Genomic DNA, 22,149 nt, shown 5'->3' on the forward strand with positions numbered 1-22,149 from the left:
ACTCATTGACATTAAAAATCATATATTATACCATTGGATATTGAGAAAAACAATCACAATCCTAATCCGGGATAGGTAGGGAGGGAGGTGTTGGGGTAAAAACAGTAATGTTTAATTAAGTTTCTACTCATTATTGGCACCCCAACACCCATATATGGGGTCTGATGATAGCTTTGTATGCCAGGTGAAGGGGGTCCGAGCCCAAGCGTATTTTTGGTAATTTCATAAGTGAAATTATCATACCCCGGTAAGTTTGAATTTTCCGAAGGGGGGGGGGGTCCGGATCCCCCGAATCCCCTCTTGATCCGCGCATGCTTGATATATTACCCTCTCTTGGGTCCCCACATGATTTGACCGCATGTTCTTTGTTGACCTTTGCCAGTTGGTCAATATGTGTCATATGCGTAATATAAAGATATACGCTTTGTTAACTGGGGCGTACAAATAGGTCATTCACCCTACGGCTATACGCGTATCAGCGATTCCGTTAGAGGGAGGGGATTTTGTTTTATTTATTTTTTTTTGGGGGGGGGGGGTATTTTTTTTTTATAAGAAATAAAAACCGTTTTTATTACGACTATTTCTTTAGTCCACGCCGTTACATCATTTAAATACATGCAGTATTAGCATTCAAGTTCTTTGTGATGAAGTCTACATATGTATGTATTCATAGAGTGTATATTCTCTCTTTGTTTGTAAACAGGTGATTCTATCTGAAAGGGGGTTATAACGACCATTTTAGTACAGCCTAGTACAGTCACTGACCAACCATAAAGAAATTCCCCCTATCGGACACTAAGAGTGGTTTGCTCCAAGCGTCACTCCAGAGATCAGCAGTTAACTTACACGAAACAAGAGTACATTGTGGAAACGTCGAATTTCGAATTTAGCTCATTTTGGACTACGATAAAAGACGATGCTTGATTTGCTTCAGAGTATGGAAGTTGTTTTAAGCGTTGCAGCACTTGTGTTGTTTGTGCTTTACTACTTGACGAAGTCAAGGCCGAATCTTCCCCCAGGCCCCCCATCATGGCCGATTTTTGGATCCGCCTTATCTTTGCAAAAAATGGGCCTGAATATGATAGAAAGCATCAGGGAGATGAGAGCAAAATACGGCGATGTTTTCAGGATTACGAGATTTGGACGTCACTTTATTTACGTAAACGGCATGGAGAATCTGAGGGAGATCTTCATCAAAAGAGCGGACGCATTCTCTGATCGCCCGAGCAACTACCACACGGAGTATATCTTGAAAGGACATGGTATTTATTGTTTGAAACTTTGTTCAAAGAACCTTTCTTTTATTATTAAAAATTTAAATAAACTAGATACGATCTCGTTACGAGTAACGAGTAGGTCTTCCGTTCAATTTTAAACGATACGATTAAATTATCAATGAAATTTCAAATTTCCACCTCAACCACTCCCTTTCAGATAATGCATACGATTGTCAATATCCCTTGAAATGCTTAACAAAGAGTTTTGCTTTTTCACATACAGCACATTTAAGGTTTAAGATTTTAGTCCCTAAAATCCCTAATTACGTTATTAATTGGTTTAGAAATTCGTTTTACAAAGTGCTATTGTTACGACCAACAACTTTGTTTCTATAATGCATTACAAAATCTTTATCGTTTTTAAGTTATTTGTAATAGACTTTACGAGTATCTTGGCCCCTAATTTAAGGGGCCAGTCCTATTTTCTTGAGTTCATTTGAACGGTCTCACGAATACTAACATTTTTTGTTCTTACACTTATCTAGAATTGTTGTTCATTTTTTAGATACAAATGATTGAATATTTTAGGGGCTAGCCCTCTATATCCTTAATGGGGACATACATTGGTGTTTTGATTAATGGAATCGATTAAAATCATCAATGCAAGCATTTTCTCTTCAACAATGCTTAACAAAATATGTCTATTTTTCTAGATAAATTTTGTCAAAGTTTTAGTACTTTGGCCCCTAAAAATCCCTAATTACGTAATAAATGGGCGTAGCAACAATCTTGCCTGATAGATATTGTTACGGTCAACAACTTTGCTTCTGTAATGCATTACAAAATCTTTATCGTTTTGAAGTTATTTGTAATAGAGTTTATGAGTGTCTTGGCCCCTAATTTAAGGGGCCAGCCCCTATTTCTTGATTTTGTTGGAAAGTACTTTTGATTATCTACCACTTTTGTTATATATGTTTTAACAAAATATCAACTCATAAAAAGATACAGATCAAAACGTATGAAAAATTTGATTCGAAATTCGTACCCAATTTTCGAGCCTAGGCGAGCTCATAGAAATGGCGCCACTGGCGCTAAAAAACTACATTGTGCACAACTTTAACCTATGGTCTACCTATCCTGAAAATTTCATATTCCTATCTCTGATAGTCTCTGAGTTTATGTCTGCACAAAATGGGTCGTAAAAACTGACAAAATCGGCCGTAAATCGGAACCGGAAGTGCCGATTTCAAAATTTCAAAAAACTTCTAGAATTATGACCACTGGCAATCATCTGTGAAAAAATGGTCGAAATCGGCCGAATAGTTTTCGAGATATCGCGTGCACAAAATTTTGGGAAAAAAATAATAATAACTAGATACGATCTCGTTACGAGTAACGAGTAGGTCTTCCTTGCGATTTCTGTTTTTAATCATACCATGAATAATCGATATAATTTTAGAATTACCCCCCCCCCCCCACACACACACACTTTCAGATAATGTATACAAATCCTTAATTACGTAATAAATGGGTGTTGCAATGAGTTTTCCAGATAGATATTGCTACAATTAACAACTTTGCTTTTATAATGCATTACGAAATCTTAATCGTTTTTATGTAATTTGTAATATACTTTACGAGTTTCTTGCCCCTCCCTCCCCAAAAAAAGGGGGCCAGCCCCTTTTTCTCGATTTCTTTGAAAAGGTCTTAAGAATACTAACAATTTTTGTTCTTACACCCATCTAAAATTGTTGATCATTTTTGAGATACAAATGTATGAATATTTTAGGGGCCAGCCCTATAGATCCTTAATGGGGACAGGAATTCGTGTTTTGATAAGTGGAATCGATTTAAATCATAAATTCAAACATTTTCTCTTCTATCATGTCTAACAAAATATGTCTACTTCTCTAGTTATGTTGCGTCAAAGTTTAAGTACTTTGGCCCCTAAAAATCCCTAATTACGTAATAAATGGGCGTGGCAACCATTTTTTCTAATAGATATTGGTACGATCAACAACTTTGCTTCAATATTGCATTACAAAATCTTTATCGTCTTTAAGTTATTTGTAATGGAGTTTAAGAGTGCCTTGGCCCCTTAATAAAGGGGCCAGCCCCTTTTTATTGATTTTGTTGGAAAGAACTTTTGATTCTCTACCACTTTTGTTATATATGTCTAAACAAAATATCAACTGATAAAAAGATATAAATCAAAACGTGTGAAAATTTTGAATGAAAATTCGTGCCCAATTTTCGTGCCCAGGCGAGCTCCAAGAAATGGCGCAACAGGCATTAAACAACTACATGCTGCACAACTTCAAACTATAGTCTACCTATCCTGAAAATTTCATATTCATATCTCTTATGGTTTCCGAGTTTATAGCTGCACAAAATGGGTCGTCAAAAATTACAAAATGGCCGACAATTCGATACCGGAAGTGACTACGAAAAAATTAAGAAAAATGTATTAAGTTTAGATCACGCCCTAACATCTGTGAAAAAATGGTTAAGATCGGTCGAATAGATTCCGAGAAATCGCGTGCACAAAATTTGGAAAAAAATAATAATAATAATAAACTAGATACGATCTCGTTACGAGTAACGAGTAGGTCTTCCTTGCGATTTCTGTTTTTAATCATACCATGAATAATCGATATAATTTTAGAATTACCCCCCCCCCCCCCCCCCACACACACACACACACACTTTCAGATAATGTATACAAATCCCTAATTACGTAATAAATGGGTGTTGCAATGAGTTTTCCAGATAGATATTGGTACAATTAACAACTTTGCTTTTATAATGCATTACGAAATCTTAATCGTTTTTATGTAATTTGTAATATACTTTACGAGTTTCTTGCCCCCCCCCCCAAAAAAAAGGGGGGCCAGCCCCTTTTTCTTGATTTCTTTGAAAAGGTCTTAAGAATACTAACAATTTTTGTTCTTACACCCATCTAAAATTGTTGATCATTTTTGAGATACAAATGTATGAATATTTTAGGGGCCAGCCCTCTAGATCCTTAATGGGGACAGGAATTCGTGTTTTGATAAGTGGAATCGATTTAAATCATATATTTAAACATTTTCTCTTCTACCATGTCTAACAAAAAATGTCTACTTCTCTAGTTATATTGCGTCAAAGTTGAAGTACTTTGGCCCCTAAAAATCCCTAATTACGTAATAAATGGGCGTGGCAATAATTTTTTCTAATAGATATTGGTACGATCAACAACTTTGCTTCTATATTGCATTTCAAAATCTTTATCGTTTTTAAGTTATTTGTAATAGAGTTTAAGAGTGCCTTGGCCCCTTAATAAAGGGGCCAGCCCCTTTTTATTGATTTTGTTGGAAAGAACTTTTGATTCTCTACCACTTTTGTTATATATGTCTAAACAAAATATCAACTGATAAAAAGATATAAATCAAAACGTGTGAAAATTTTGAATGAAAATTCGTGCCCAATTTTCGTGCCCAGGCGAGCTCCAAGAAATGGCGCAACAGGCATTAAACAACTACATGCTGCACAACTTCAAACTATAGTCTACCTATCCTGAAAATTTCATATTCATATCTCTTATGGTTTCCGAGTTTATAGCTGCACAAAATGGGTCGTCAAAAATTACAAAATGGCCGACAATTCGGAACCGGAAGTGACTACGAAAAAATTAAGAAAAATGTATGAAGTTTAGATCACGCCCAACAATCTGTGAAAAAATGGTTGAGATCGGTCGAATAGATTTCGAGAAATCTCGTGCACAAAATTTGGAAAAAAAAAATAATAATAATAATAAGAAACAGTACGAAAACAATAAGGTCTTCCGCTGGAAACGGAAGACCTTAACTAGATACGATCTCGTTACGAGTAACGAGGAGGTCTTCCGTTCAATTTTTCAAACGATACCATTAAAATATCAATGAAATTTCAGAATTTCCACTCACATTTCACATACAGCACATTAAAGATTTAATGTTTTAAACCCCTAAAAATTCCTAATTACGTCATCAATGGGTGTGGCTATGAGTTTTACAAACTGATATTGTTACGATCAACAACTTTGCTTCTATAATGCATTACAAAATCTTTATTGTTTTTAAGTTATTTGTAATAGAGTTTACGAGTGTCTTGGCCCCTTATTTAGGGGTCAGCCCCTTTTTCTTGATTTCTTTGAAAAGGTCTTAAGAATACTAACATTTATTGTTCTTACACCCATCTAAAATTGTTGATCATTTTGAGACACAAATGATTGAATATTTTAGGGGCCAGCCCTATAGATCCTTAATGGGGACAGAAATTCGTGTTTTGATATGTGGAATCGATTCAAATAATTAATTCAAACATTTTCTCTTCTATGATATCTAACAAGATATGTCTCCTTTTCTAGATATATTGCGTCAAAGTTTAAGTATTTTGGCCCTTAAAAATCCCTAATTACGTAATAAATGGGCGTTGCAATATTTTTTTCTAATAGATATTGGTACGATCAACAACTTTGCTTCTATAATGCATTACAAAATCTTTATCGTTTTTAAGGTATTTGTAATAGAGTTTAAGAGTGCTCTGGCCCTTGATTTAAGGGGCCAGCCCCTTTTTCTTTATTTCTTTGAAAAGGTCTTAAGAATACTGACAATTATTGTTCTTACACCTATTTAAAATTGTTGATCATTTTTGAGATACAAATGTTTGAATATTTTAGGGGCCAGCCCTCTAGATCCTTAATGGGGATAGAAATTCGTGTTTTGATAAGTGGAATCGATTTAAATCATTATTTCAAACATTTTCACTTCTATGATGTCTAACAAAATATTTCTACTTCTCTAGTTATATTGCGTCAAAGTTTAAGTATTTTGGCCCCTAAAAATCCCTAATTACGTAATAAATGGGCGTGTCATGATTTTTCCTGATAGATATTGTTACGACCAACAACTTTGCTTCTATAAATCATTACAAAATCTTTATCGTTTTTAAGTTATTTGTAATAGAGTTTACGAGTGCCCTGGCCCCTAATTTTAGGGGCCAGCCCCTTTTTCTTAATTTCTTTGAAAAGGTCTTAAGAATACTAACAATTTTTGTTCTTACACCTATTTAAAATTGTTGATCATTTTTGAGATACAAATGTTTGAATATTTTAGGGGCCAGCCCTCTAGATCCTTAATGGGGACGGAAATTCGTGTTTTGATAAGTGGAATCAATTTAAATCGTAAATTCAAACATTTTCTCTTCTATGATGTCTAACAAAATATTTCTACTTCTCTAGTTATATTGCATCAAAGTTTAAGTACTCTGGCCCCTAAAAATCCCTAGTTACGTAATAAATGGGCGTGGTAATAATTTTTTCTAATAGATATTGGTACGATCAACAACTTTGCTTCTATAATGCATTACAAAATCTTTATTGTTTTTAAGATATCTGTAATAGAGTTTACGAATGTCTTGGCCCCTAATTTAAGGGGCCAGCCCCTTTTTCTTAAATTCAATCGAAAGGTCTCACAAATTCTAACATTTTTTGTTCTGACATCTATTTAAAATTGTTGTTCATTTTTGAGATACAAATGTTTGAATATTTAAGGGGCCAGCCCTCTTGATCCTTAATGGGGATAGAAATTCGTGTTTTGATGAGTGGAATCGATTTAAATTGTAAATTCAAACATTTTCTCTTCTATAATGTCTAACAAAATATTTCTACTTCTCTAGTTATATTGCGTCAAAGTTTAAGAACTCTGGCCCCTAAAAATCCCTAATTACGTAATAAATGGGCGTGGCAATGATTTTTTCTAATAGATATTGGTACGATCAACAACTTTGCTTCTATAATGCATTACAAAATCTTTATCGTTTTTAAGTTATTTGTAATAGAGTTTAAGAGTGCCTTGGCCCCTAAATAAAGGGGCCAGCCCCTTTTTCTTGATTTTGTTGGAAAGAACTTTTGATTATCTACCACTTTTGTTATATATGTCTTAACAAAATATCAACTGATAAAAAGATATAAATCAAAACATGTGAAAATTTTGAATTAAAATTCGTACCCAATTTTCGTGCCCAGGCGAGCTCCAAGAAATGGCGCAACAGGCATTAAACAACTACATGCTGCACAACTCCAAACTATCGTCTACCTATCCTGAAAATTTCATATTCATATCTCTTATGGTTTTCGAGTTTATAGCTGCACAAGATGGGTCGTCAAAAATTACAAAATGGCCGACAATTCGGTACCGGAAGTGGCTACGAAAAAATTAAGAAAAATGTATTAAGTTTAGATCACGCCCTAACATCTGTGAAAAAATGGTTGAGATCGGTCGAATAGATTCCGAGAAATCTCGTGCACAAAATTTGGAAAAAAATAATAATAATAATAAATAATAATAATAAGAAACAGTACGAAAACAATAAGGTCTTCCGTTGGAAACGGAAGACCTTAATAATAATAAGAAACAGTACGAAAACAATAAGGTCTTCCGTTGGAAACGGAAGACCTTAATAAGAAACAGTACGAAAACTATAAGGTCTTCCGTTGGAAACGGAAGACCTTAAAAATGAAACATATCATTTTGTTTACAAATCAATGTTAAAGTAAAGATATAACGTATTATTATTCGATTTGTAAAACGTCCATTGACAGTCGTAATACATGTAGCTGTACATGCATAAAAATAGTCTATTGATTAGTCCCAAATAAATAATATGATTTAGATTTTTTGGAACAATTTCTATAAAGTGTCTCGAAGTTGCATTTTTCAGGCACGTAGCATCGGGGGGGGGGGGGGGGGGGGGGCACTTTTCTCACAGCAACTAATTCTTTTAATTCTACATATAAAAAATTGAATTACCATGGAGATGCACCCCCCCCCCCCCCAACTTTTTTGGGAGTTTGAAAAAAATTAGTATGAAATTAATACTATAGTATACTACGCCCCCCCCCCCCCCCCCCGGATTAATTCAAAATTCCTTCTTTTTTTTCTTGTCAAGATTTTTTGGATGAGCCTGCCCCCCCCCCCCCCCCTGCCCCCTCACGTACTTTCAAAAACGATGCTAAATGCCTGTTTTTAACCGAAATTCCTCCCCTTTCTTTGGCGTTTTAGTAGCATAGACTTACAATTGTGTGATTTTTATACGTATATAAAAGTAAACTTTTCATTGATTACAATCTCTCGTACATATTTAATACGAATATTTTCATGTTTCTGTTACAAAGGAATATTAGCAAGCTCTGGAACAATCTGGAAGGAACACCGGACGTTCGCCTTGACAACCCTCCGCGGTTTTGGCTTTGGGAGGCGATGTCTTGAATCTCAAATCATGGAAGAAGTATCTTGTCTTTCGGACAAAATAGCTGCACTAGATGGGAAACCTTTCGACCCCAACGAGTATATCCATGTGAGCGTGTCAAACGTCATGTGCTCCATTGCTTTTGGAAAACGCTACGAACACTCTGATGCCGACTTTCAACATATGCTTACCCTAGTCACTAAACTGCTCATTGTGCCTCGACGTCCGGTTTTGGGCATGTTCCCGTTTCTTGGCAAGCTGCCAGGGGATTTTTTTGGCGCCAAGGAGTTGCACGCTATTGAAGATGAAGTCAAAGATTTCGTTGGCCGCATTATATCTGAGCACAAGGAGAGCTTTGATGGAGAAAACATCCGGGATTATATTGATGCTTTCCTTTTGGAACAAACTAAACATCAAAATAATGAGGATTCTACTTTTTCTGGTAACGCATCTGAATTACGCGGTCATTGAGCCAAAGTTTGACATAATTTAAGGAAGAAAGATAGATGCATATTGTTGTGACTCTTTAATGTATTTTTTTTACACATTTAGTAATAGGAAGGATCTACTGACTGAATACCACATAACCACAGGGGTCAAGCCCATTTTAACATTTATTTCAATGTACTTTATATAATATGGTTATATTGAAATAAATGTTAAAACGGGCTCGGCCCCTGTGCATATAACGCCTCCTTAAAATTAGTAACTGAAAGAGGACTTTTTTTCTAGGTATTTGAGTTCTTTAAAATAATTTTTGTATTGACAAAATGTTATGCATTTTATTCCCATCTTTTTTTTTTACTTATATTTGCAGAGGAGCAGTTGGTATGTACACTGCGGGATTTTTTTCTCGCCGGCTCTGAGACAACAACCACTACTTTGAAGTGGTCTTGGGCGTTTTTAGTCAATCATCCGGAAGTCCAATCAAAGATGAGAGAAGAGATTGATGACGTCATCGGTTCTCGGCCGGTTAGCCTTGCCGACCGAGATAAAATGCCCTTCACTGACGCGGTTCTCACTGAAACGCTGAGAGCAGGAAATATCGCCCCCTTTGCCCTTCCCCACACCGCATCTTATGATGTCAATTGGAACGGTTATCTCATTCCGAAGGGTGCCACCATTTGGCCGTGTTTGGACTCTGTCATGAACGATGATGACATGTTTACAGACCCGGAACATTTCAAACCAGAACGATTCCTAGATTCGGAGGGAAAGCGACTCGGCAATGAAAAATCCGTCATTTCTTTCTCATTAGGTAAAACACTGCAGTCTACATCCAAGAGTTTGTGCCAAAAAATATTTATACTCATGTATTCCATTATGCAAGAATCTTTAGAATAAAAAAAAACCTATTCCAATTTATCCAAGAGTTCTGGAAAACGTAATAGTCACGTGTTTATTTAATATTACTTGTAATTTTTTTCTCTTTCCACTTCTTCAGGGCGCCGTGTTTGCCTGGGAGAGTCCTTGGCGAGAATGGAGATGTTTTTGTTCCTGGTGACCATCATACAGAGGTTTGAACTGAAGCCCTCGCCCACACACCGCATACCTTCGCTCCACGGTGTCGTCGGTACGGCACACGCGCCCCGTCCCTACCACATCTGTGCCATCGAGCGAACCTGAGAGAACCTGGAATCGTGCCACCATACCTTTCGTTGGACATTGATGAACACTGATTATTTTGTCTATACATGAATATGTCTTGTAGAGTATATCACGTGAAGGATTATATACATGTATTTTGCCGTTTTGCATCCATTCATGTAGAGTTTATCACGGACATTGTAAATGATAAGGAATTTGTTTTATGTTTATAAATGTAGAGTATATCACGAATAGAATTAAATAACTTTAGCAGGTTATTTTATGATTATGCATGTTGTATGTATCACGTATGGTTATAGCTTACTGTTTTTTTAAGCTTATATACATGTTTGTACTATCATAGTAGTGTGATTCACATATGTGTTCACTAATTTTTATTACTTTTTAAAACTTTAAAAATACTTTTACTTGTAACCATATTTAACAAATTCGAGTTTTTGAAAGAAATTGCATCACTGAATAAGAAACAACGTATTTTTATACTATCCTAATTTAATTTTTATCTCAGATATTTACTGTATTTTAATATTTATATAGAATCTCTTTAAACAAATATGTTCTTAATTTTTGTTTGTTGTTAGAATCTTATATCTTTACATCTTAAGTCTCGTGTAAATTTGTTTGTCAAACAAATAAAATACATTGCCTTTTTTAATGAATAATGATACCGGTACTTTAATTGCCTGTCGAATGAATCTTTGATGAGATGTTAATAAGTTGTATAAAGGAATATATGTATGTTTTTTTAGACGGACATTTTTATTCGTAGATGAATATATAGTTTTTATTTTTAAAAAGTAAATTGCTTATTTTTTACATTTTGGCTCATCTGAGCATTTTCAAGCTCATAAGGGCTTAGCACAAAAAATAAACTAGTATTATAATTAAGTATTTTGTTCAATTTACATCTTTCTTTCAATGTTTTCTGTAAATTTACTTTTAAGAGCTAATTGATTTACATCTGTATTCTCTCCGAGCTACTTTACTGGTCAGAAGATTGACTTACCTGGCGTTTGTAGACCTTGGCGTTGCATGTCGGGATCGTTGTCATTTTTTCTGTTGTTGAATTACTATATATCCAATTTTAACTAAACCTGGCACAAATTACAATTGGACAACGAACTCTAAAGTATGCTTAGATAACGGACAATGTTCCTTTCCAAAATGGAACGGGTTAATATGAAAATAAAGTAAGGTGTTGTAAAGGTTTTCTTTAAGTAGTTGAAGTCTTCTGTATTTTTAAGCAGGTGTAATATTTAAACAATATGTGACAATAAATTGGTCCTCTATCTGTTATATCGCCCGATAAAAAATGGGCAATGGTCGACTACTTTTATAATGCTGAAAGTATTTGAAAGGATTTTAACGAAGCAAAAAAAAAAAAAAATTAAAATATACTATACGTATAGGGCCATTGAGAAAGAATTGTGAAAGAGGTATATAGCGCTCGCCTACACCCGTGTTTGAAGGGAGAGTACCTGTTACTAAAAATAAATACAGGAAACTGTCGCAATACTTAGGTACTAATTAATCATAAATTCAGGAATCCTGCTTCGAGGAATGCATCGAGAGAGAGAGAGAGAGAGAGAGAGAGAGAGAGAGAGAGAGAGAGAGAGAACTGCGTGTATAAAGACAAACTGTATAAAGACAGTTGATATTCTGAACCTTGAAAACTTTCAGCAAAATAGAATGGATATTTGGTTGTTGTTATGTGAGTGTAAACCTGTGTTGGAAACATTGAAAAAAAAAATATTTTTAATAAATATCCATTTATTTGCTTAACCAGTTAACAATGGTTAACCAGGGACATACGTGTAGGCTAAATCAATAAAATAGAATTTAATTAATTCCAAATATCTGGTTTGGTGACTATATTTTATTATTTTTGTGTTTGATTGTGGTAATATGAGAGGGAAACCTGTATTGTAAACACTGAAAAGAAAAACTATTAAAACTTTTAAAATACCATTTAATCATCGGGTTCGGTGACCATTTAATTTTGACCCCAAGTAACTATCTCAAACAAAAATGGATTCCAAAGACGACGAGATCGTCAGTGCTCCTTTAGAAGAGAACGATCAAAGACCACCCGAGGTACTTTACCCGGTGACTGTACTTCACTCAACCACATTATTGTGTAAAACATTTTTCAATGTAACAGTGTTTATTTTATATTTGCACAGAGTGAAATACAAACTGCAGATGTTCCTCAAGCACCAGCTCCTATCAACATACCAGCAGTTCCTAAACCGAAGCCTAAGAAAGGTTTGAAGAAACACAAGAAAAGCTAATTGGGTTTTAAATGGCCTTGTCCCATAGAACAAGCATTTTGTAGCGGGATGGGAGAAATAATGACAGACCAGTCCGGATTCGAGCCCGGGCCCCCTGAATCTCTAATCACGTGCTCTACCAACCGAGCTATCTGGCGCCGGTATTCGAACCGGTCTGACCGTCTTATTCCTCCCCTTCAATGAGCTGTGTCCTCAAGAATCACTCAAGCTCTTCCCTTGGCAAGAGTTAACCTGTTCATGGGGTTAATACTGCACCAAATGTAGGGTAATAGAAGAAATAATGACTGACCAGGCCGAGATTCAAACCCAGGACCCCTGAATTTTTCTATTCAGGTGCTCTGCCAACTGAGCTATCTGGCACTGGTATTCAAATCAATCTGACTAACACAATTTCAATGAAACACACCATAATAATTTATCTCTAGATTTTTCGTTGCCCTCAACGACAGGTGCTTGTGTCATTTCTAGTGCTGAAACGAATACTATAAATCAGTATTCGAATATTCGTGAGTACTATTCGATTCGTATTCGAATATTCGTAGACGTCATAGACAATGTATTAAGCATATACATTGTATGATAGTTTGTATTACGAAGTGGGTGTATGTGTAGACTGCTTTTAAAAACATGTCAGTTCGAAGTTGACACTTAATGCATGAGTATCCATTGAATTGGGTGCGCATTTAATTTTTAAGCAAATAATAATATACTGATTTTTTAAAAAATTTCCATCAACTACAATCAAAAGATTTATTACTTCTTTAATAATATACTGCAGTCCTGACTCCTGTATGAGACCGATACGTAACTTTGTAAGTCAGTCCAAATATTTCCGCCATGTTTGATATAGTATTAAACAGAAAACTGATAACGCTCATAACTCCGGAAATGTTCTGTTTATTTTAAAAAAACAAATTATATTGAAGTATCTTTTAAAAAAATCTTTCGAAGTTCCTTTTGATATTAACTCTCCGTAGCTCACACTCGTTCGAACAGTTAAGCAATTTTTTTCTTCAGCGTCTGACATGAATTGAAAAATCTAGAATGTTTGTCTCCGTTCGATGTAAACCCTGCTTTTACTTTCAAGGTAAACAAGCATGGCGGAAGAGTCTATTACCGGGTTAAGTAATAGACTCTACCAAGCATGGCAGTCATAGATGGCTTTATATTTACTTTGAATTCGTTCCGAGTAAAATGAAATAACACGATGCTGCATAGTTTACAGTGGTTGATATGGGTGTTTAACATGTGATCGAATATTCGAATGCTAAATATATATTCGAATATTAGAAATTTACTATTCATTTGCGAATATTCGAACATTCGTTTCAGCACTAGTCATTTCTATGAGTGTTCATGCAATTCCTTCATATGTGTTCCAAAATTACTCTCATTAGGTATATATAAGTTTTCTGCATCTTCTTGTGCAGTGATTCAAGCATGTCTGTACATGAACTGTAAATTGTAACAGGACAGTGGAGTCCAACTTTAATCATAGTTAATATGTGAATACCTATTTTGCGCAAGGACTGGTGAAGTTTAAAATTAAATGAATCATATTGGAAAACTTGCAGAAGTTTTTCATGGTCTTTTTTATTTTCTTCAGAAAAATCTTGTTATAAAAATTTGATATGATACCTTGATGAAATTTTTTTTTTAATTTGGATTGTTCATCAGCATTACATCAAATGAAAAACCTCAAATAGAAAAGTGAAATGAAATAATGCAAAAACCCTAACCTTAACCCTAAAATATACTGTAAATCCCTTATTAAACATGAGGAATTGATATCCGCTTAAAATCGTGAGAAGCAGTTCTCGCTGACTTTGAAGTCTAGCTGACTTTGAAGTCTCGCTTTTTTTTTTCAGATAGTTTTGAGCTAAATGAAATTATAACAAAAATTGGTGCTTGATTTTATATTCTCGCAATTTTATGCAAAAGAGCGGAGTCGCAGAATTGAGTACTCGTTTTAAATAAGGAATTTACAGTAATGGTTTTGTACCCAGTAGACACTCCATGTTATTTAATTGATTTATTTCTACAAATTTTATTTAAAATGTATTGTTATTTTATAGCACCAGAACTACCCATATTTGAAAGAAGAAACTGGTTAATTCATCTCCACTATGTAAGGAAGGAATTTGATGTTTGTAAATCTATCATAAAAGATCAGCTTGCAGAGAGTGGGGGCATGTGTGAATATGCAGTCTACACTCAAGGTACTTAGATCAGTGGAAAAAGATATGCATGCATTATTCTCATTCTATTCCTGAATAAAAAATGCTTTCAGATTGGAAAAGAGAGAGATTTTGTTTATAAATGTTTTTTTAACAGCCTTAGTTCTGAGACAAGAAGGGAGAATCCAGGAGTCGTTGGAGCTGTTCCAGACTTGTACTTTGTTGAATCCACAGAGCGCTGACAACCTGAAACAGGTGGCTCGGTCACTGTAAGTAAAATGTGTACCATACTTGATGATACACACCTTTCTTTTCTTGCACGTAGATATTTCGATCCTAATATTTGATAGTAAGGAGAACCATCTTTCTTATCTAGTTTTCAAGAGCTAACTGACCAGAGGCATATTTAAATTATTCAACTGTTATTGGTTTGGTAAATACTAGTAATTAACTTTTTAAAATTCATCAGTGAGAAGAAAACAATGATTATGTTATGATGACAGTTTAATTACTGTTTTATGAGCACATTGAAACACACAATGTATGAGATTTTGCTTTAAACAGTGTAAAGAAAACAATCAGAACAGAGCATTAATTGTTTTTGAAAAAGAGAAAAAGAATGTACCGGTATTAATTTTGACTTATCAAGACAGTGCTTTCTATTTTTTATATGTCGTATTCAGCAGTTTTTGACAACTGTGAGGTGTGAAACATATTTTCAGTCTGTTTCTTTTTTATTAACAGATTTCTACTTGCTAGACACAAAGCTGCCATAGAGTTGTATAATGAAGCCACCAAGCTTAGTGAAAGAGACTGGGTACTTAATGATATTGATTATACATCCATTTATACATTAAATCAGAGGCTAATGCAATGATATTTGAAAAGCTGTTGAAAATTATAGAAAATCATGCAGATGCTCAAATGTTTTAATTTTTGAAGGTTTGAAATTTGATCTCTTTTAAATAATGCACTGATATCAATGTACCTGTGTGTATTTGTTTGCAGGAAATAGCTCATAATCAAGGAGTATGTTACATGTACCTCAGAGAATACAAGATGGTGAGACTTGTTCATTCTTAATTATCTAAGAAATACACATCTGAATATGAATTATTTGAAAAGAAGCAAATGCCTGCATTTCATTATAGCATTATCCTTTACTAAAAATCTGTTAACATACCATACTTGATGTGAATAATATCCTACATCTTCTTGTCACAGTGTTTATAAAAGTACCATTTATGAAGAATAAACTTTCTGGTAGACCCGGTATATCAAACGTTTGTGACCAAAATAGTTTTGGATAAATTGTGCTTACCTTTTTACAATGTAGTTTGAATATGTTTATGATAAAATTTCCAAAATTAAAGATATTTTCTTAAATTTTAAAATCTTGTCTTTATAGGCAAAAGATTGCCTGAGTCAGGCTCTGTCTTTTAAGCGACATGAGATCTCCTATGTGATGCTTGGAAAGATTCACTTAATGGAGGGCAACATAGAGGCAGCCATTGAAATCTATAAACAAGCTGTGGAGTAAGTTGGCACTTTATGGAACCTTTTTTTTTCGGGGGGGGGGGGGGGGGGGGGGGGGGGGGGGGGGGGGGGGCCTGCCTGAAAACATTGCTATGTTGAAAACTGATATTTATTTCAGGGGTGTAAGCTCATTATCAAACAATGTAACTTATAAAAAAAAACTGCATGAAAACTTGATGATGAGAGCAACAATTTCATCAACAAATGTTTATGAATCAGTTTCTTTTTTATACTTGGATTTATTTGTTTATATCATAGAAGTCTGTTAAAAGAATTTATAGTATTCCTATAGTGTTTTTTTTAACTTATATTAAGTATAACCTCCAGTGATTTTGACTTAGTTGTTTAAAGAATTAACAATACCATCAATTCCTTACAGCTAAAATTTGTGGTTTTGACCCATCACTAATCAAAGAGAAAAGCATTAATATTCATTTTCCCCAAAATTTTCCACAACAAAGTAACTGAACAAAAATGCTATAACTTTGCAAAACATCTGGACATAGAACATATTTTCAGCATCAGAGTTACAAGACTCATTCAAAAGGAAAATGTGGCTGTCTATGATATCTGCCATTCCCTGAACAAAATCTCATCAGCATCTGTAGGAAATTTTTACCAGTAATGGGATATCATTTAATATTTATTCGTTTGATGAGATATCGGCGCTTCTGATTGGTCGAAAAATTTCTTTGATACCTGCATCAATAAAATTTTTGGCCGGATCTACTTTTCTCAACTGTTCTGATCTAACACTATTTATAGAACGGGAATTTCCAAGATAAACACTGTCAACAAATGTAAAGTTGTGTCTGTTTTATTGTCAGCAAACAAAATGCAACCTTGTGAATATAAAAACTTGAAAGTTTAACCTTCAAAATAAACAAAACACATTATTTGATTCACGAAATAGAAAATTAAGCGTCTTCTCACGATTTCGTCTGCTTGAGATCAATCAACATTTACAGCGAGGCTGGCTGTTCCTTTTCCAGGAATATTATAACGAACATATAGGCCTATAAACTTTCACGGTAACACTGCTGTTCAAATTTGGTAACGAAGATTTTTAAATTTACACACGTACATCATCGGTCATCAGAATAAGCGTCGTAAAGAAAAGCTATGAGTAATGCATCAACTCCTTCGGCGCATTCCAAGCGACAGATATACCATTTATGTACATCACTGGCTATCTAGTTACCACAACGTTTACAAAAGTCGCTTATACATACTATTCTCTGTCGACATATAATTCTATTTTCATCCACGATCGCCTTTCCTTGGATGGTTATGTCCAGTTGCATATTCCAGCGATCTCGTTTTATTACGAGTTTTTCTGCACAGTGAATAATATCACAAGCTATCGCATGTATTTTCCTTTCGTTTTCAATTCTGCTGGTTCAGATTTTAACTCACTATTTGTGTTTAATCCTTTAATTCAGCTCAATATCTCTGCATCAGCTGAAGGCGCATCCATTTTGAATATTGTTGCTGTTGTTGTTTTGTATTCATACGCGCCGCTTCATTTACATTATTTACCTTTTTGATCAATAACACTTCACATTTTTTTATTTGAAAATGTTTTATTAAATGATAAGAAATGAAGATAATAATTTTTCTATTGATCGACGTATCAAAGAAAAAATTGACCGGAAAACTTTTTCATCAATGCGCTACGCGCATTGATGAAGTTTTCCGGTCAATTTTTTCTTTGATACGTCGATCAATAGAAAAATTATTATCTTCATTTCTTAAATATATCAATGTTTTAATGCATTCCTTTAGGTATTCTCCTGAAAACCCAGATATGCTGACTACCTTGGGCCTATTGTATATGCAGGTATCATAAATAATAAGAAAATTCATCTCATTATTCTGGTTTACCAATTATTAATTAATTTTGTGTTAAACTTAAAAATACCAGTATACCGGGTATTACTCCAGTTACTGGTATATCCTTGATTATTAATGTTCATGGTTTTTTTTGTGATTGCTACCCATAATTCAATTGATTTCAGGTTGGTCAGTACCAGAGAGCATTTGAAAACCTTGGAAATGCCATGACCTATGACCCTTCGCATGTCAAGGCCATCATGTCTGCCGGGAGCATGATGCAGACTCATGGAGACTTTGATGTGGCCCTGAACAAGTACAGAATAGCTGCTGTGGCAACCCCTGAGAGCCCGCCACTATGGAACAACATTGGAATGGCTTTCTTTGGCAAGAAGAAATATGTTGCTGTAAGCATTGTTACCTGTTTTATATCTTGTTCATTACAATACATGCTACCAGGACAACTTACGTTTTCAAAAGAATACTTAGTAGCATAAGTGATCTGAGTTAATTTTCTTTTATAATAAAATAATTCTTTTATGTATTGACCTTGTAGAATTCATATACATGTACTTTAATGTTTATATAATTACCCTGTAACATATTCCTGCTCTGTATATCAAAAACAAATCCGCAACAAAACAATCATGAATTAACTGATGTTTGTGAAGTTTAATGATGAAATTTGTTTCGGATCCTAAACATTGGAAATGTATGCTTTTCATCTTTTCTCCTTATTACAGGCAATCAGCTGTCTGAAGCGAGCTAACTACTTGGCCCCTTTTGACTGGAAGATTTTGTACAACCTGGGATTAGTGCATCTGACCATGCAGCAGTATGCATCAGCCTTCCATTTCCTCAGTGCTGCCATTAACCTCCGTCCCAAGATGGCCCAGTTATTCTCTCTACTCGCTGGCAAGTACATTTACTAAGTCTTCACAGACTGCATCCAAAAAAAGGCCAAATTCTACATCTTTGCAAAAGCAAAATTTTCCCTTGCTTGCTGCCCAGGTTAAATTTTCATGGGATTAAAAATTCTTTTGTCGGCTTTTGATTTGTATCTCAAAATATTAGAAAGACTCAGGCAGATTCATTGTCTACATATCACTGTCAACATATTCAATTATATCAAAGATCTGAGGTGTACAGTTAACATTATTTCACATTCATGATGTCCCGAAATATAATGCTTCAAAAATTCAAGTTTTCACCGATTTTCAAATTTCTGACACAAAGGAGATTCATATTAGAATAATAACCAAGAAAGAAATTACTTGTACATTAGATAGATTGTAAATTCAAGTACATACATACATGTACGTGGTACGTGTTAAACAAAAGGAGGGATATTGTTTTATGTGTCTTGTATAAACAGTTGCTTTAACCCATCTGGAGGACACAGAGAATGCAAGGAAGGCATATGAACAGGCTGTTAGTCTAGAACAGTAAGTTTTTCTTGCAAAATAAATCATTGTACTAGTAATTGCCTAATTTGACCATCAATATGTTTTGATCTGTAAGATTTATCTTTAGTTATTTCATTATTCATAAGTTAAAATGAATTTATTCTTTAGGAAAGATCCATCAATGAGTCTCAACTTTGCGATATTTTTGCACAACAATGGGGATAAAAGTGCTGCTCTTAAACAATATAAGGAATTTGAAACCAGATACAAGATACAGAGGGCATCCAATCCTAATGCAGGAGATCAAGAGGTGGGGATAACTACTAGTAATGGTAACATTTATTTAAAGCAGTTGAATCAGATAGAAACTTGTAAAATAGTACTGATACTTTCGTTATTTAACAGATGCAAGAGGCAGCTCAGAAGCTAGGAACTATTTTACAAGTGGGAGAAAATCTGGTATGGAATGAGGGTGGTCAGAAAGCAGTCTCACCACCAGGAAACCAAGATTCTGACCGACCCACAACCACCAGCAGTGTCAGTGTTCCTCCCCCGTCCACACCTGTGGGGCGTGAACCGATAGCCACACCCATCATCCCACCCTACGATCCTTACGATGATGATAAGGGACCCAGTCGCATGGGGGATACCCCTCTCCCTCCTCCCCGAGGACTTACCACAATGAAAACTGAATTTGAATTTAGATCCCAGAACAGTGACTTGGACGGCCTCCCAGCTCCCCCGGAAGGACCTCCGTCCTACGATGATGCAATGAGTTCAGGGCATGGCAAAGAGGAGGAGGCAGAAGAGGATTTTGTTCATCCTCCGCCTACATGACTACCTGTAAATGAGTGCAACATGGATCTGTGATTTTGAATTTTTGTGCAAAGGGAGATCACTCTATCATTCTTATTTCATTTCTATGTTATATAATTGTTGGTGGTTTTTTTACCCTCTTCCAAATGACTGAAGGAGAACTTGAAATTTATAGATATTCTAAGCATAATTTTTTTTATTGATTAATTCCATTTATTTGCACATTTTTTGTTTCAACTTTTGCTCAAACTTTGACGAAAAAAATTAATCATTCTATCTTTGGATCCAAAATTTAACCACTGAGTACCGATACATCAAGCAAACATATTTTTAAAAGAAATCCTTTGGGGAATTACTTTCGATTTTCTTTATGAACACTATTTGTCTAGTGCTTTTTTTTTTCCTTATTTGAATCATTCTAAAATAAACATTCTGTAGGGAAATTCATTGTTTTGTGGGATCTTTACTTTTGATTAATTATCTAGAGAGATAGATTGTAACTGTGTAAAAGGAACATCTCAACTGGTTTTTATATTTATCATAGTATTGGTATTTACACAGTGAATGTGTATGTACCAGTCGTGTTTGTAATATTGTTGAATATCTGTTATGATTCTCTCTCCTAATTTATTTATTATTTGTTGTACATATTGTGTGTCCTTTTCACAGTAAATTCAAACATGCTAGTAATTTTTTTGTTAATAAATTGATATCCCCTTCAAAATTGAACAAGATTCTTCACGGAACCAGATTTATTCCAACGGTTCATGTAAATCAAAAATGCTTTAATACTTGTCTGGAGTATAGTTGAATATTGTGAAGTTAAAATTCAGGGCGGGAGTAAGTGTGCATGATCATAGATGCAGAGATACATTTTCAATTATGGTTTATTTGCAAAGGACAATTATATCATTATATTAATAAAGTTTATAAAAAAAAATTCGTTTTCAAGTGATATTTCTTAGAAAGCCATAGACAAAGAAAATTCGTTTGGATGTTTATCTTACAAATTCCTGGTGATTTTAGTGATTTTACAGTAATAAGTTTTTACCTTGTTGACACTGATCTCTCACAGCTGATAAGTAGTTGACACAAATCTCTTTGGAATATATAGACATCAATAACACTTTTATCATGGTCTGTCATAACATTAAATTGATGAGTGTACAGAAGGGTTCTCCACACCTTTAGATTTAACAAGAAAGCAAAATTACACCATTCTTAGAATTAGGACCTTCCTCCACATTTTGGTTAAAAAACGTGATTTTGTAATTATCTCCTTTAATTTGTAGGTTTTTTATTTTTTTTTTCAAAATTGAATTACTTGCAATGTTTGATTCTAGATCTTGAATCTGTTTTTGGAAACTTTGTCGTGTGACAACATTCTCCATCAGCTGCAATAGTTTTTTTACACATACGTACCTTTTGACATTGTTTTAATAATGTTGCAGGTAAAATCAGTGCACTATCTTCATGCATAATATTGGATGTGCCACGATTAACAATGTCAGCTCAACGACAAGGTGCGGGAAAGCGTGTCAACTGCTCGACAAGGTGCGGAAAAAGATTAATATATAAACTTCTGCATAAATATTTTCTGCAAAATCTTCAGAAAAAAAAACACAAATAAAATGATATTTTGTAACGTTTGCATGTGCGTGTGCAAAAGAACAATTGATAAAAATATGTCTTAAATCCGCACCAGACGTAAACAATTATAAGAAGTCGGGGAACCGTGCAAACGGCAGACGTTCCTTAAAATCAGTTTTGAAAAAAATCAGAAATCCGTTTATCTGAATAATTGCCTGTGGTTTTTATCTGAATACCGTAATTGCATGTGGTTTTTTATTTTTAAAAAATGCGCATTTTGTGTGATTATGTTAGCTGTTTTCTTCGATCAGGTACTTTGTAAACAAAAAAATGAAGCATGAACTTTAAAATATAAAGTAGTTATGGATTTTTTTTTCACAATCGGAAAAAAGTATTAAAGTTTATA

General features: G+C 34.5%; 2 protein-coding genes across 2 annotated transcripts; both read left to right on the forward strand.

Moving 5' to 3' along the window:
* Positions 1 to 772: 772 nt before the first annotated feature.
* On the forward strand, positions 773 to 10,982 carry LOC128188649 (cytochrome P450 2B19-like). Its single transcript, XM_052859830.1, has 4 exons — positions 773 to 1,262; positions 8,413 to 8,928; positions 9,304 to 9,744; positions 9,931 to 10,982. The coding sequence occupies exons 1-4, from the start codon at positions 917 to 919 to the stop codon at positions 10,110 to 10,112; spliced, it is 1,485 nt and encodes a 494-aa protein (XP_052715790.1). The 5' UTR covers positions 773 to 916; the 3' UTR covers positions 10,113 to 10,982.
* A 1,110-nt stretch (positions 10,983 to 12,092) lies between these two features.
* Positions 12,093 to 20,839, forward strand: LOC128189516 (Bardet-Biedl syndrome 4 protein-like). Its single transcript, XM_052861160.1, has 13 exons — positions 12,093 to 12,188; positions 12,278 to 12,359; positions 14,461 to 14,604; positions 14,720 to 14,831; positions 15,307 to 15,379; positions 15,571 to 15,624; positions 15,971 to 16,098; positions 17,884 to 17,938; positions 18,117 to 18,338; positions 18,675 to 18,846; positions 19,307 to 19,376; positions 19,506 to 19,647; positions 19,743 to 20,839. The coding sequence occupies exons 1-13, from the start codon at positions 12,123 to 12,125 to the stop codon at positions 20,172 to 20,174; spliced, it is 1,752 nt and encodes a 583-aa protein (XP_052717120.1). The 5' UTR covers positions 12,093 to 12,122; the 3' UTR covers positions 20,175 to 20,839.
* The last annotated feature ends 1,310 nt before the right edge of the window (positions 20,840 to 22,149 follow it).

This window comes from Crassostrea angulata, chromosome 6 (genome assembly GCF_025612915.1).
Source record: "Crassostrea angulata isolate pt1a10 chromosome 6, ASM2561291v2, whole genome shotgun sequence".
NCBI lineage: Eukaryota > Metazoa > Mollusca > Bivalvia > Ostreida > Ostreidae > Magallana > Magallana angulata.